This window comes from Theobroma cacao, chromosome 5, assembly GCF_053813885.1.
Source record: "Theobroma cacao isolate CCN51 chromosome 5, ASM5381388v1, whole genome shotgun sequence".
NCBI lineage: Eukaryota > Viridiplantae > Streptophyta > Magnoliopsida > Malvales > Malvaceae > Theobroma > Theobroma cacao.
The window spans coordinates 33,883,241-33,899,131 of NC_142643.1; the positions used below are offsets into that span (position 1 = coordinate 33,883,241).

At 35.4% G+C, this 15,891-nt stretch overlaps 2 protein-coding genes across 3 annotated transcripts; one reads left to right on the plus strand and one right to left on the minus strand.

Moving 5' to 3' along the window:
• Positions 1–1,103: 1,103 nt before the first annotated feature.
• LOC18598908 (UDP-URONIC ACID TRANSPORTER 1) lies at positions 1,104–5,962 on the plus strand. The gene is made up of 4 exons (XM_007028642.3): positions 1,104–1,698; positions 3,350–3,453; positions 4,606–4,834; positions 5,572–5,962. Exons 1-4 carry the CDS (start codon positions 1,225–1,227, stop codon positions 5,716–5,718), a joined length of 954 nt encoding a protein of 317 aa, XP_007028704.3. The 5' UTR covers positions 1,104–1,224; the 3' UTR covers positions 5,719–5,962.
• Positions 5,963–6,166: 204 nt separating this feature from the next.
• Positions 6,167–15,174, minus strand: LOC18598907 (putative calcium-transporting ATPase 11, plasma membrane-type). 2 transcript variants are annotated; one of them, XM_088806843.1, is made up of 7 exons: positions 14,699–15,174; positions 12,135–12,189; positions 10,090–12,029; positions 9,846–10,004; positions 8,423–8,594; positions 8,025–8,323; positions 6,167–6,420 (listed from the first exon to the last, which is right to left on the minus strand). In XM_088806843.1, the coding sequence occupies exons 1-7, from the start codon at positions 14,873–14,875 to the stop codon at positions 6,337–6,339; spliced, it is 2,886 nt and encodes a 961-aa protein (XP_088662969.1). In that variant the 5' UTR covers positions 14,876–15,174; the 3' UTR covers positions 6,167–6,336. The 2 variants fall into 2 exon arrangements, with proteins under 2 accessions (XP_088662969.1, XP_088662968.1); XM_088806842.1 differs by lacking the exon at positions 6,167–6,420 and adding an exon at positions 6,777–7,364 and having other exon boundaries at positions 14,699–15,171.
• Positions 15,175–15,891: the final 717 nt, after the last annotated feature.

The following is a 15,891-nucleotide window of genomic DNA, read 5'->3' on the forward strand; positions in this document are numbered from 1 at the left end:
TAAAGTTAAATATTGATATTTTATTTTTTAATATTTTAAATTAAATATTAATATTCATCAAACTTATATTCTAAAATGTTTTTATTGTTTTTCGAAAAATGTATGATGCTCGAGATTAATCTCGTTAGCTCATAAAATGTTTAACATATGAAATTAATTTTTTGTCTTCCAGACAAAAATAAGTATTGAAAATATTTTTTTAAAATTATTTTATTGTAAAACAAACGGTCCACACTAACTCTTGTGAGATATTATTTGCTTTGGCCTACTGTTTTTACAGTTTTATCTCACAAAATGTACTTTACAAGTTAAAGGTGATGTAAATCTTTATATTCTCAATATCACTCTATTACATAACTAATGTGAGGTGAGATTTATAGCTCCTATAATATCCATCCTTACTTTTCACTGAGAGTTTTTTTTCAATGTTGAACTTTATATTTCACCCTCTGCAAGTATTATATTGACAATATAAAATTCAAGAGCTCAAATTTACTTAAACTTTCGAGAAAAACAAATGTTATAAGGAAAGGAAGGTGGCATCAAGAATTCCAAGCCCTTTTGTTTTAACATGGCGTTAATATGGTGACACGTGTACAATAGAGGTGGATTGAAGTGTTTGAAAAAGCCTGTATCACCGGCGGAAACTGCTCAAGTGTAGGTGCCGATTACACGCGGCAGAATCCCTCTCGATTCATTCAAAAATCTAAAATGAGCAACCAGGTGACGTTATGGTCTCCGTTCTCGGATCTTCCCGCTAACAATTTTTCTTTGCCACGCGTCCCTCTAATAATTAATTTTTTTTCAGCCTTTCGCAATTATTAAGTTGTTGGTAAGGATCTTTTATTTTTATTATATTTATTTTTTAACTTTTATCAGGTGATATGACATTAGAACTTTTTTTTTAATTTTTATTTTAAATTAATTGAATTATTTGAATCAATATTCTTAATTATTTAATTAATGCTTCATTTTCCAAGTCATTTATTCATGTATTAAGTGACCAATTATATGAAGAATTATTCAATTACAATGATAATTCTACCAGAAGAAAAAACAAATACTACCTTGGTAAAAACAAATAAAAATAATAAAAAGACAAAAACAAAGATGCAAAAAGTGAAAAATCCAAAATTTCCATTGAAGCTCAGATGAAAACTTCTTCTTCTTCATCATCAACAACAGATCCAACACTTTTCCCTTCCAACCTTGGAAACTCCAAAAATGTCATCAACCCAACCGCCATCATCATCTCCATCATCAAAAAAACAAACCCTTTTCATAACATCACTTGTAGTCCTATGGTACTCCTCAAACATTGGAGTTCTTCTCTTAAACAAATACTTACTTTCAAACTATGGTTTCAAATTCCCAATCTTTTTAACAATGTGTCACATGTCAGCTTGTGCTTTTCTCAGTTACATCTCCATTGTCTTCATGAAACTTGTCCCTCTCCAACCAATCAAATCCCGGCCTCAGCTCCTAAAGATTGCAACCTTAAGTGTCGTCTTTTGCTGTTCAGTTGTTGGAGGTAACATTTCTCTAAGGTACCTCCCCGTGTCTTTTAACCAGGCTGTTGGTGCTACCACACCCTTTTTCACTGCCTTGTTTGCTTACTTGATGACTTTCAAGAGAGAAGCTTGGGTTACTTATGCTGCTCTTGTTCCTGTTGTTGCTGGGGTTGTCATTGCTAGTGGGGTATGCTTCTCTTTCTGCTTTTTCGGATCTTTTGATGATGAAAGGAAGAAAGTCTTTATTTTTATGCTTGGTTAGATTTGTTATAATTTTCTTTTCATTTAATGTCTGTGATGATGAGATGATAGATCTGCGATTTTGTTAATATTATCTATCTATGTTAATTTGTTCTACTTGTGTGCCTTGATCTCTCACTATCATATATCATAACCAGATTTTCTTGTTGTGTATAATATAATTTATGGGAGGTTAACAAGGGCGATGCATTAGTCAATTTATAGGATAAATCCCCCACTTCTTTCTATATTATACTAGTTAATATAAATTATGCTTAGATAAGTAATTAGTTTCAGAAGTTGAAACAATAGAACCAGCAAAGATTTGTAGCATTTACATATGTTGGTGTCGTCTGGGTAGTCATATTCCAGCACTGCCCTTGTTCTGCAAGTCGTAGTAAAATCTTATGCAGTATGCATCAAGCTGCGGCTAGAAGAATGGGATATCCTGAAACTTTGGAAACATTGAACAAGCTGAAGTAAAGTAGACAGTATAGGGGCGGTTGTGGCTAGATGCAAGTTATATGACCGGTATCTCAGAACCAAATTATTGATTGCATTTATTTAATTTGTTTATTTTTAAGATGGTTTATTACATCCCATGTGATGATAACTATAGATAGGCAGTCTCATTTAGGTAGGCCAAGACCTTCAGGTGTGACATTGAGCAACTCAGAGAGTAATTCAAATATGCATGATGATTTTCTGCAATAGGTGTGCAGTGAAGGTGCAAATTACTTGCTTTGGAATAGAAGTGGTACAGTACTCAGGACCAAAGTATATTTATGAGAGATGTTGACTGCATTGTAATTTGCCCTATCCAGAGTATGGCGTGAGATTCATAGCTCAAACAAGCAAACTGGCTTGGGAGTTGGAAGCTTTCTAGATAAGGAAACAAATAGAGAAAAGCAAAACACAACTTGAGAGTTGGAAGCTTTCTAGTTGAGGAAACAAATAGCGAGAAGCAAAAAACAAGCAAACTGGCTTGAGGATCTCCACTCTGTTTATCAGTAATGTTTTCTTTGATGTATAATTGACCATTGATCTAATAGAACCCATTGTTGCAACATTTTCTAGCTGTTTTAAGTACAATAGTCTCCCTCCCTTCAGCCTCCCCCAAAACAAAATGACAAAGGAAAACAAAAAAGAGGAAGATGGTTCACAGTGGATGCCCCTACAGTATTTTTGGGAGTCAAAGGCAGGTTAATGCTCTTAGTCATATATTTCTCTAGCTAGTTGCATTTCTAGCATAGGTATTGCCTATGTAGATTGCTTCAGAAGGAAGTTTGCTTATTATGTTTAAATAGACTAACCATTGTTTCATTGCATAAAGCTATCTTGATGTGTTTGGTCAAGTTTAAGAATTAAGTTCAGTTGGCTCTTTTGCACCTTGTCATGCCTTCATTTTGCAGAAAGGGAGGAAAAGGAACTTTTCAGAAAAACCTGCTCATGCAGTTCATGATTTGTTAACTAGGAAAGAAACTAAGAATTCTAAGTCACTTTCTGTAGTTCAAGGCAACCTTTGCCTCTTTCTTTCCCCAAAAACACTCTATCTGGTTTAATGGAGTTTGTTCTTTGAATTTGATTATTGGTGGCAGGGTGAACCAGGTTTTCACTGGTTTGGATTCATTATGTGCATAAGTGCAACTGCTGCAAGGGCCTTCAAGTCTGTTCTCCAGGGCATCCTGCTTTCTTCAGAAGGGTATAACACTTTTATTTCTATTAGTTCATGATCTGCAATTGGCATGTTTCTTTTTATCTGTTGGGTGTGTAGTTGTTGCTACTGAAGTCCATGCATTTAGTTTTCTTTTTTATTCCTTTTCCTTGAGTTTTCTAGTTGGACAATGAGGGGAAGCAGTCACTTCGGTTTCAACCAAAGTTAAGTTGCCTACAATTCCTGTTACTGCCAGACCATGTAGTTGAATGCTGTTATCAAGTAGAATCAATTGTCATTGTCTACCATTGCAATCCACTAAAGAGAATGAGTCTGTCATGTCATGTATTAGTTGAATTCGACCTTCACCCAGCTATGAGTGGTGCAATTCTTACATTTTTCCTTATAGAAACATATTTTTGGGGCCAAAAAGGGTTAGATGGAGGAAAACTTTTGAAAGCATGAGTTATAGGGGAATAACTGGCCAAAAAGGCTGACTGAAAGGATTTAGATATTTCTTTTCTTTTTTGCCTTTCTTGAGCGAATGACTGCATAAAGGTTGCCTGCTTCTAACAAAGAGGACTTTGTCAACAATAAAAGATGAAAGAAAAACTTTCCGCAATTAGTTTGTATGTAAATGTCTTTGGTTGTTGATTTTTTGCTTCATTGGTATATAGTGGAAAAAGCAATGAAAGTAGACCCAAAAGGGGTCCTTGTTGATTCCCAGAAGAAACCTTAGAATTAACATGCCCTTCACCCTGGCCTTCCAACTTAAACAATTAATTGGACCAAAAATATTGGACCTTAAATATTTCTTACTATTCAATTCTTTTAGGTGATGATTGATGCTATGATACTTGTTTTTTTAACCTTTTTAAGTATGAAAAATTTCATCCCCAAACTAACTAATCATATGCACCCGAGCATTTGGCTCATTGGTTGGTACATGATCCCCTTGCTTAAAGAGCAGGGTTCGAATCCTCCCTCCCCCAATTATAAAAAAAAAAAAAAAACTAATCATGCAAGTGCTGGTAGTTTTTACTGTCATTTCAAAGTGAGGCATGATATCTAATGTTCTTTCTTCTTCCTCTGCTCCCCCACCAACCACCCACCCTGGATCTTTTTCTTTTGCCTTATAAGCATTTCTATTTGTTTTGCCCTCTTGACAGAACTGTTTGCGCTATTGTTTCATTCTTACAGGGAAAAGTTGAATTCAATGAATTTGCTACTCTATATGTCCCCAATTGCAGTTCTAGTTTTAGTGCCTGCAGCGCTTGTAATGGAGCCTAATGTGTTAGAAGTCACCTTGTCACTTGGAAGACAACATAGATACATGTGGTTGCTTCTTCTCGTTAATTCTACAATGGCATATTCAGCTAATTTGTCAAACTTCTTGGTGACTAAACATACAAGTGCATTAACACTCCAGGTTCAATCTCTTCTGTCTTCCTCTAGTTTATTTTATCACCTATTTGTATTGATTACAGTAGTAAAGATTGATCATCAGCACTAAACAATGTCCCAAGTCAATTCATCAAGGGATTCTCATTAAATTGATAAACTAATAAAAAAATTCTCATTAAGTTGATGTTATGAACAACTATCTGTAACTTGCACAAAGTAGAAGCACTAGTATAGCTATAATCTGTGAACTTGTATGTAATAACCATATCCCTGATAATTGGCTTAGGTCACGTACAACAATGACCAAGTTTTTACAATCATTTGAACTCTCTCAAAATGTTGCCTACAGTCTTTGGGTTATACCAGCATGCCAATACAAAACCAAGAAACTGCTTTGCTTTCAAGAAAGGTTTTTTGTTGTATTGGATATAGTAAGGATCTAGGATTCAAAATCACATCTTCACTAATGATTGAGGATGAGGATCAGGCTTAAGAATAGCATAGACCTAGCCCTTTATACCTCTAGTGGCCCAAAAGGAATCTCAAGTTGGAGATGCTCACATGAAACTTTATCATCATTCTATATCCTTACTCAAGCATTCCCTGGTATAAATATCTATGTAGCTGAAAGCCCAACTAAAAGCTTGTCATCAATTGGAAATTCATAATTCACTTGTATTTCTCCTACAAGAATATGGACAATTGTAGTTTCACTCTGTTCTTGCATCCTCTCATCTTCCTGTGGGATGATAATGTGATCAGGTATTAGGCAATGCAAAAGGTGCTGTGGCTGTTGTTATCTCAATACTTTTGTTCAGAAATCCTGTCACAGTTGTGGGCATTGCTGGTTATACAATGACTGTCCTTGGCGTTGTTGCTTATGGAGAAGCGAAGCGTAGGTTTAGATAAATGATTCATCTCATTTACCAATGTTCTGTTTATTTTGGTTTCTATGAAGAGCATAGTGAAGTTAATGGGGTAGATTCTTGGTGAATAGTATTTAGCAGAGAGAGAGAGAGAGAGAGAGAGAGATTCTAATTGATCTGAGGGAGTTATATTTATGGTGTATACAGGCATATTTTACCTTTGTATTAGATGCTATTGTTCTCTTTTCATGTTTATTTGGGAGACCTTGTTCCCAATTTTAGCTTCATCTATTCTGCTTAATGTTGGAAAGTTGCCCACCTTATATCGAGCAGGTGAAATCTTGCATGATGTTTAGCCATTGCTAACCGGAGGAGAAGCGTCGGGCTGAGAAGACCAATGCCATATTTGATTGGTTTTCACCTAATGAACCGCAGCCACCATCAAGAGCCATAAGAGCACTTTTTTTTTTTTTTTTTGAAAGGCAAGATAATTTTATTGATAGGAGGAAATGCATACTCCGAACCCTTCATAATAAAGAGAATAAACAGCCATCAAAACCAACCCAAACGGAGCACTATGGTTCGAATATCAAAATATTGACTTGTCAACACTTGAAACTCTGCTCAAACCCTATTCCTTTTACCCGTGTCATGATTGCGTTCAATAAAAAGTGACGCAAATCAAACCACATTGCCAAGGCCAAGCTTCAGCAGACCCTTCGATTATGCCGATACAAGTATCGCTCTGTCCACAACAGTGTTCTTAGAACTTGCTCGAAGCTTCAGCATAATGATGCTATATAAAGGACATTAGATACCTGCCATGATGATGCTAATGAACATAAAGATCAGCAATGGCTTACACCAGCAACTAACACCAGATGATATAACCCCTTTTTCATTTGTGTCGGAAAGAAACATGGCATCAAACCATATTTCGAAACTACTTCTTTAGCCTCCAAAATTAATCGGGATACTATATTTTCCTATGGGCTGATTCGAAAATTTTTCAAAATTATGTCATAATTAAAATAATTAATGAATTCATTAGCATTGTTAACTATATAAAATTCTAACAAAAGTAATATAATTAGCAGAGACTTTTAGCATTTCAATGATGTTATCTGAGACCTCTTATATCAACAAGGATCCGTCCTTAGTCAGAAGTCAGAGAGGTGTGGTAAGGTGCCAAAAAATTAAAGTCCCTCCAGCACTATATCTAAAATCTCCTTTCTAATGCCGGGGATCAAAGGATATAAAGAAGAAAAACGAAAAAATAAAATAAAATTTGTGATCCCAAAAATCAAAACTTGTCAACAACCAAGTCTATTGCCATTCAAGCAGCCTCAAGAATGATATTTTGGTTTACTTTTGGGGCAATCATGCGAGCCCTGGACCACTAGGAAGTGCATCATAACCATCAGGGTGCTTTGGCTTAACAACTGCTCTTTCAACAGGGATGCACTTGAGAATAACAGCAACAATCAGGCTAACTGACCCAATTAAGATGCAAACTACCCATAGCTGCCAACTTAGAGGCACAGTGCTGGCAAAAGTTCCAAGGTACTCAACTATGACCACTTGGAATGCTATTGTTGAAACCATGACCGCTATAAATATCCAGCTGTCAAACATGCCCCGGAATATGTTTATCTTCTTTATTTCGCGGCTATTAATTTCATTAAACACCTGGAATAATCCCAAAAGAAAAAAAAAAAAAAAAACCTCAATAATCACAACATAATTATCAATTATTCTTGTCCAAAGTACCATCTCAGCCAAATGAAGTAAGAAAATTAAAAAATGTCAATAGTAAATCAAATTCACATTATATTATTTACTTCTGACTTGTCAACTGTTGCAAGCAAATCAAGCCAGGTGTTTCCACATCAAAAGCTGAGTAGCAATCAGGTCGTATTCCAAGGAAAGTCTGTTTTTGTTCCTACGAGTCAAATTGAATGGTACCACATCTAACCAGGTGATCCGTATAATTTTCTCTAACAATTTTTATGCTATGGATTTTAGTTCTTTGCCTAGCGATTCAATCTGCGATTTCAGTCCATGTTCAGCTGGGTTGTTCAGCTGGGTAGTTAAACAGTGTTATTCAAAACTCTTCTGACAAGTTCTTACCTAATAATTACATCCCTAAGCTCCTAAAAATTAGCGCACTAGGAAATACAGTTAACTTGCAACTGTTAAGAGGGATGGCATGACCAAATAATTGTCCTACCTAATTCATAAAGAGAGACTAATTGTCATGCTGAAGAATAATCCATCAAACATGTGCATAAAAAGGAATGCCAAAGAAGAAGCTTTCAGTAACAGCTAGTTCAATCTTAAAAATTATACCTGACAAAACACAAATGAGTTGAATATCACAGTATTCAGCACACTGGTGGCATCTGAACCTGTAAGCCTTAGAAGCTGCTTCCCATCAAACTTGAGAACACCAAGGACAATCAGTTGATAGATACTCTGACCAATAATATTTCTCCACATTGGTTTGGTGATGAAACTTGCACCCCTTGGAACTGGGGGCCTTTTCATTAATGCATCATTAGGAGGTTCTGTAGCCAGTGCCAATGCCCCAAGAGTGTCCATGATCATATTAACCCAAAGCAATTGTACAGCTGTGAGGGGGGCAGATCCTGAAAGTTGTGCAGAAGTCAGATAATGATGAGGATGATGTCTAATCATTACAACTACAACACATATCTGACAAAAGTTAGCTTCATGATCCAACATACCTGAGATGCATGCGGAAACAAAATTGATTACAAGAGCAACTACATTAACTGTCAATTGGAACTGCACAAACTTTTGGATGTTAATGTATACTGCACGTCCCCATTTAGCTACATTCACAATAGTAGCAAAATTATCATCCATTACGATGACATCAGCATTTTCTTTGGCAACCTGTACAGACAGTATGAAGGTATTAACAATATCAAAGTTCGAGTGGAATGAGAAGAATGTAAACAAGCTTGATATGGCAACAAAGCCAGCCCAAACTACAAAAATATCATAGTCTGATAGCAGATATCTTCCTAAAAAGGAAAGAGCTAGACCAGTTAACAGCCTCTAACAAACATTATAATCCAGTCTGAATGACCTCCACAACTAGATGTACTTGCAAAGGGACTATGCTGACAATTTCTAATTATATCATGTAATCAATGAAAAACTTGATGACAAACTTGATTGCATTTAACATTAGTTGTACTTGCATAAGAACAGTTATTTGTTGACAGTTCTAGATTCCAATATTTACAGCCTAATAAGACACAAGAATGTCAAGAACAAAGAAATCAAGAAATTGAGTTTAAACGAATCCAAGAATACTTATCAGAAACAGTAATTATCCAAAGATCTCTACAGAAAAAAAAATGACCATTTACAAAATTACACAGGCCGTTCTTCCAAAAGAAGGTTGAAGAAACTTTTTGCAAAGGCAGAAGTATCTTCCATAAGCATGTTGAGGAAAAAATAAGAATGATGAGAACATGGCCTATTCAAAACATAAGCATGTTGAGAACAAAGAACTAAGAGAATAAATTCAAATGGTAGTAAAAAATTCATCAGAAGCACCAACGATTCCGAAAATCTCTTCAGAAAAGAAGAGTCATTTACAAAATTATACAGGCACTTTTTCAAAGAAAGGGAGCAGTATCTAAGTAAGAAGACGAATGGAGACAAATTTAAAGCTAAAGAACTTCACCTAAGTATCTTTTAGAAAATGGAAGTTGGAATCAAGATATTCAGAAACCTTGTTCAAGAAGCCAATAAAATTCATGACTCTCACCACTGGAAAATAACTTGTCTTTTCCTTAATGGATAAACTAATTCAGGAAAGTCAAGACAACTGAGAAAATAGGGGGTTGAAAATATGAATACAGCAATGAAATTATAATCCTGTAGAGCTGCTTATTTCCCATAATAAATCCAGTTTTTAAAGTCCCGATGTAAATCAAATACCAGAACAGAAAACAAATATATTCCTAGAGAGAAGGATGATTTCCTTTGATAACACCAGGAGAATAAACAATAAATTAACATCACATAGGATGCCAAATAGAATAAAAAAAAAGTGAGCAGAGACAAAAAGCCAAACATGTTCAAACTTTTCAGAATCATCAGAATCAAACAAAACTGTGCATTCACACAAACCTCTGTTCCGGCTATACCCATAGCAAGTCCAATGTCTGACTGATGCAAAGCTGGAGCATCGTTGGTCCCATCACCAGTCACTGCAACAACTTCTCCAAACATATTTCTCAATTGGTTTACCAAATTGAGCTTATCCATAGGCTTTGACCGTGCCATTACCTGAAATCCATAACAATGTTCAAGAAAATGTATGCCTCCCAAGGAATAAATTGAATCTGAAATTTTACATATGGTAATTTAGAACCTGAATATTTGGTATAATGTCCCTCATCTCATCAAGAGACTTTCTACTAAATTCTGGTCCTTCTATGGCATTTTCATCTGCTGTTAGTATGCCACATTCTTTAGCTATCGCTTTTGCTGTATAAATATTATCACCAGTGACCATGTGAACAGTAATTCCCGCAGCTAAACAGGTTTGAACTGCTTCCTTGACTCCAGGACGCACAGGATCCTTGATCCCAACAACTGCTATCAAGGTATAGTCACCTTCAGGTATGCTATTCTCAGGGTAAGTGTCATCTACATCTTTAAAAGCCAGGCATAGAGTTCTTAAGGCTTCAGAGGCAAAGCCATTTATGACATCTGTGATATTTCTTACTCGTTCTTCAGATAAAGGAACTAGCTCTCCGCTGTAATCAGCAACCTTGTCACACATACTTAATACTATTTCTGCTGCACCTTTACAAAAAGCTCGAATCCCACCTTCTGGAAGAGCCACCAGCACAGACATCTTCTTCCTGTCTGAATTGAAAGGCTTAACCTTAAGTATCTTAACCTGCCTTTGTTGGGCATCATAATCACCACCCAAAAGCAGCCCAAATTCCAACAACGCTGTTTCTGTTGGTGTTCCCAAAATGGAGTTCTTCCCCTTTTCATCCTTCACCACTTCAGCACAAGTATTTAGAAATATAGCACACAAAAGGATGCTGAAAACTCCTTCAGATATCTCCAGCTCATCAAAGTTTTTGCTCTCATTACCACTAATATCTTTAATTTTCTCACATATCCATATCTTATTAACCACCATATGGTTTGTTGTTAGTGTCCCTGTCTTATCGGTACAGATGCAACTTGCGGAACCCATTGTCTCACATGCAGAGAGATGCCTCACCAATGCCCTTTCATCCATTAATTGCTTCATTGCAAAGGCCAGGCTCAGAGTCACTGCCAATGGTAATCCTTCAGGAACAGCAACAACTATTATAGTTACTGCAATAGCAAAGTAGTTTAGAAGTGTCAATGCATCAGTTGAAGACCAGTTAGTGAACTCATTTTGGAGTGCTTTCTCCACAAGAAACCTCACTGTTAAAACCACAAATGTAAGCACCGCAAAAGTCAAGCCAATTTTACCAATAATTGTAGCAACACCATTCAATTTCACCTGAAGTGGGGTCTCATCTTCTCCACCCTCATTCAGAGTTTCCATCAACTTCCCCCATTCAGTCCTCATCCCAACTGCTGTAACCAGCATCTTTCCTGACCCATCTCTAACTTTGGTTCCTGAAAGAAGAAAAGGATGTTGTTCATATATGTCCACTGGGTCAATCTCCCCCGACAAACTTGACTCATCAATCTGCAAGCTGTATCCTGATATGAACAGCCCATCAGCTGGAACTTGGTCTCCAATACCTAAATGAACAACATCCCCAATTACCAAGTCATAAATAGAAACTTGCTGTCTACGCCCATCTCTTGTAACTTGAACATAAATCTTTTTTTTCTCCCTGTCAAGTTCTCTAAATTGCAAGGACTGCCTGTAGTCACTAATAGCAGTAACCGATACCACCAAGATTAGAGTAAGTAGAATTCCTGATCCATCATACATGCCCTTTGGCCACCCTTCTGTGGCAAGTCCTACACCTATAGATATCACAGCACAAACCATAAGGATAATCAGCGTCAAGTCTTGCAGTGCATCCCACACAAACATCCAAAATGTTCTTGGAGGTTTCTCTGTGTAACAGTTTAAGCCATATATCTTTTGCCTAGTAGATATGTTGTCTGAGCAGACACCTTCATCAGGGGAGACAGTGATTTTCCTTGCAATCCCTTCAACACCACCATGCAACTTCAAGCGCTTAATATCATGACCATGAACAATTGAAGCAAGTTCATCTGGTTCAATTCCAAAATTTGCTTCTCTAACCTCATTGGTAAGCTTGTATTCAGGTGGACCAGCAGCTGAATATGATCACAGAATCAGTTGAGTAATACGGGGAGTGCACTGATAAAAAATACAAAGGTAGCATATAGGCTTTGTTAGAACTACAAAACTGCATATCATACCATCAATAAACTGCAAAGCTGCTTTCTGAACAATAAGAGCGACTCGAATTTTCTCCTGGTTTGTGGGGAAAAATGGATAGGGTCAAAGAACGACTTTGTAACAATCATAGTAGAAAATTCATTGCAACAATAATACTCAACATTTTAGCAGGACTTCTAAAACCAAATGCGGTTCAAAGACATTTGCTTTTATGTGTAAGGCAGACTAATAAGCCATAATTTGTCGTTCTTAATGTTCAAGTAACATTTTGAGAGGACATGCAAATGGTTGTGCTATCATTGGTGTTTAAGATGGTGACTGGGAAATGATCTTCACAACCCACAACACTGTTTGAAGTTCCAATATCTCATTAGAAATTCTGAGTAAAAAAAATCTTACTAATTATACATGTTCAAATGGTTCCTAACTTGTCATGAATGATGATATTATATGATTGCAGCTAAAAGCAAATGATCTAGATGCTTAAAGGAAACTCATCTTATTCAAGAAAGATAAATAGTGATAAAAGACTGAATTTGTGCTTGTCCAAATATGTTCTGATAAGAATAAGGTATTCTTACCCGGTTTCATTTCATCAGCCATATCTATGTCTTTTTATTTTCAACTTTCAATTTCCAGCACGCCTTTGTAGCTTGACATTTTTACTTCGGGTGATAATAAAAAAGAATTACAAGGACTTACTTTAGAAGAAATTTGGCCTGGGCATTTGATTAGGATTGTACCCTCATCAACATGAAGAAATAGCACCACCAGAAGTGTTTTCTCATTGCATGAAATGCTTTTAGAACAAATGCTTAGATGAATATGACACGTTTTTAATCATTGTCATTTCATATTCCCTTTTTAGCAAAATTTAAACAGATCTGCCACCATAAACCTGATTCTCTTCCCACTTGCAGAAAACTTTAAAGAAATCAAATATCAGTTGACGGGGCATTACTTTATTAGATTCCTGATCCCAATGTTGAACAACATACAAATATATCATATCACATAGTAGGGAATTTTTAATAGAAAAGATATGTACTACAGTTACGTGAACCTAGAAGACAACTCTTAACTGCCGCAGCAGTTAAGAAGCTTAGAAGGCACTAAGAGAGCAGTATTATTAGCATTAAAAATAAAAAAGAAGAGCCACTTGGGCAAGGAATTATATTATTTATATTTTAATGGATAAGAGATAAGTGAAGTGGGGCAAACATGATGTGAGAGGCATGCTTCTTGCAGCAGAGCAAATGAGACAAAATTTATAGCCATCGTTATCCTTGAAACCAAGGGTATCCCCTAACTTCTTATACACGTATTTCATACATATATACACCAGATCTTTTAGGAAACTTCAACGAAGTTTCGTTCCACATTTATTATTGGTAGTGAAAGTCCAAAAGGCAGATTTAATTGGCGGCCCTGGCTCTACGCCACAACCACAAAAAAAAAAAGCGACTACCGAGAACATCAAGAAAAATGAACTGAAAGTGCCATTAATATATTTACCATAACCCCACCAAAACTTTTATTAGAGTAACCGCTTACCCATGCGGCTCTAAATTCAGCTAAAATCAAATATACCCTCTCTCTCTCTCTCTCATCCTAAGTTTTGAATTCCAAAATCTCTAAATTAAAATTTCAATTTCTGATTGTTGAAATGATTTTAAAACTCTTGGATGATAATAAATGTATTCAAAATTAAATAGTCAAAGACATAAATCTTAACCCAGTGGTCCACCACCAAGAAAAAACACTCAACTGATTGGTACAATAGTGTTGAAATGTTTCACTGTTAAAAAGGCGGTGCAATACAGCTTTCCAGCCGTCCATCTTGGTCTGATTTATGAAAAGCCTAATATTGTGTGACTAGTACAGTACTAGATGGAACCCAGTCACAGATTGCCACGTCACCATATTAATAGTGGATGCCATTGCCCCCACGTGGCACGAGAGCATTCGTCCGTGCAGATAGGTACAGCAAGATGGTGGCCCATATATTACCGAATTGTTAGGAGCTAGACATGGATCTGATGCACCCGATCAAAACTCCTTAAATTATGTGACTGTACACTAGTATTAATCTAATTCGGCCTAAACAAGTAAAACAACGCTTAAAAAAAATTAAATCTTGAAATGCGATTACCAAACCTGTGACCAACTGACGGTTCTTTCTATATTTGCAAATTGGTTGAGGGAAAAAGGTCCGCTGTATCGAATTTAACAATTATAATATTAGCTGCCCAAAAACAAAATCTCAGCCGTCCCTTGGGTCCTCAGAAGATCAAGGACAAATTTTCAAATGTAATTGGACAAACAAACAAACAAACAAACAGACAACCTAGCAAAACTACAAGAACATAAAGCAAGTCAAATTCCAATGGAATGGCTCCCATTTTCTTTGTTTCCGAAAATAGAGTAAAATAATATATATATATATATATATATATATATATATTCCATTAACCATACAAGTGTGCATTTTCCAGTCCAGTCGAAAATTTGAAAAAGGAATAACAATAGTGGAAATTAGAAGAAAAAAATTTGGGGGGGTGGGGGGAAGGGATTAGATGAAAACCTTGATTTTGAGCTTTTGCTGTTCGGCCTCGGATCGTTTGTCGAGATTAGCGATCATGCGGAACCTCCGGCGAGGGTTCTTAACAATAGTGACAAGCTTTCTCCACCGCCGTAACGCTTCCTCCGACGAGTGTTTCGGCTCTACTTCAAATTCCTTCAAGTTCAACAGTTTATCCATATTTCCGGTTATCAAAACGAAAGAAAGGACTTGATTCCTTTTCACTCTCACTCGTTTAGACTTTTAGTACAGAATTAACAAGTGTTGCTTTTCCGGGTTTAGCTTTTTGGATTTTGTTTTGCTTTCCTCGATTCCCCAAATAGATCTCACAAACTGACCTTAAAAGAAAAGAAGAAAAAGATTACGAAGAAAAATCTAGTAGCTTTTAGAAAGAGAGGCAACTCGAAGGGAAGGGCTAAACTGACGAAGTTGGGGAATTGGAGGGTTTTTTCCCTATAGCTGATGTCGACAAATTTATCGTTGCTTTATATACCTGTAGTGGTCAAGTGCTTCCTATCAAATTTCGCGCAGTGATTCATGAAAATAAAATAAGACAACGATGATTTAGTTTATAAAATAAAATTGTTATTATATATTATTTTGTATATTATATATTATAAATTATGATTTTTAATTTTAAAATAAAATAAAATTGTTATTATATTATTATAAATTATGATTTTTAATTTTAAATATTTACATTGTTAGATAATTTATAAAAAATATTAATAAATTTTATTGTAATTTTAATATGATTATTTATTTTATTTTCATTTTTTAAAATATTAAAAAATTATATTAAAACTTGAAAATGATTATTTTATTTACTTTATTTTTTAAAATATTAAAATATTAAAAATTTACTATTAAAATTTTAATTTGAAATATTAGCCTTTAATAATTTATAAATAAAACTTTAACATTTTTTTAATTTTATCTTTATTTTTTCTATTTTTTTCTTTTCTTTCTTTTCGATCATCGACCTTTAAAGATGTGATCGACACAATAGAGACGTAAGACATTTTACGTGATCAACAGGAATTTTTTTTATTAACGCATTAAATATTTTACATTTAAAATAATTTTTTAATTTTCCAAACAAGTGTAAGTTTCAAAATTTTTTTAAAAAAAATATTTTACGTCAAAACAAATGGATCTGTAATGTAAGGTCATATTAGCTGAAAAAAGAAAAAAAT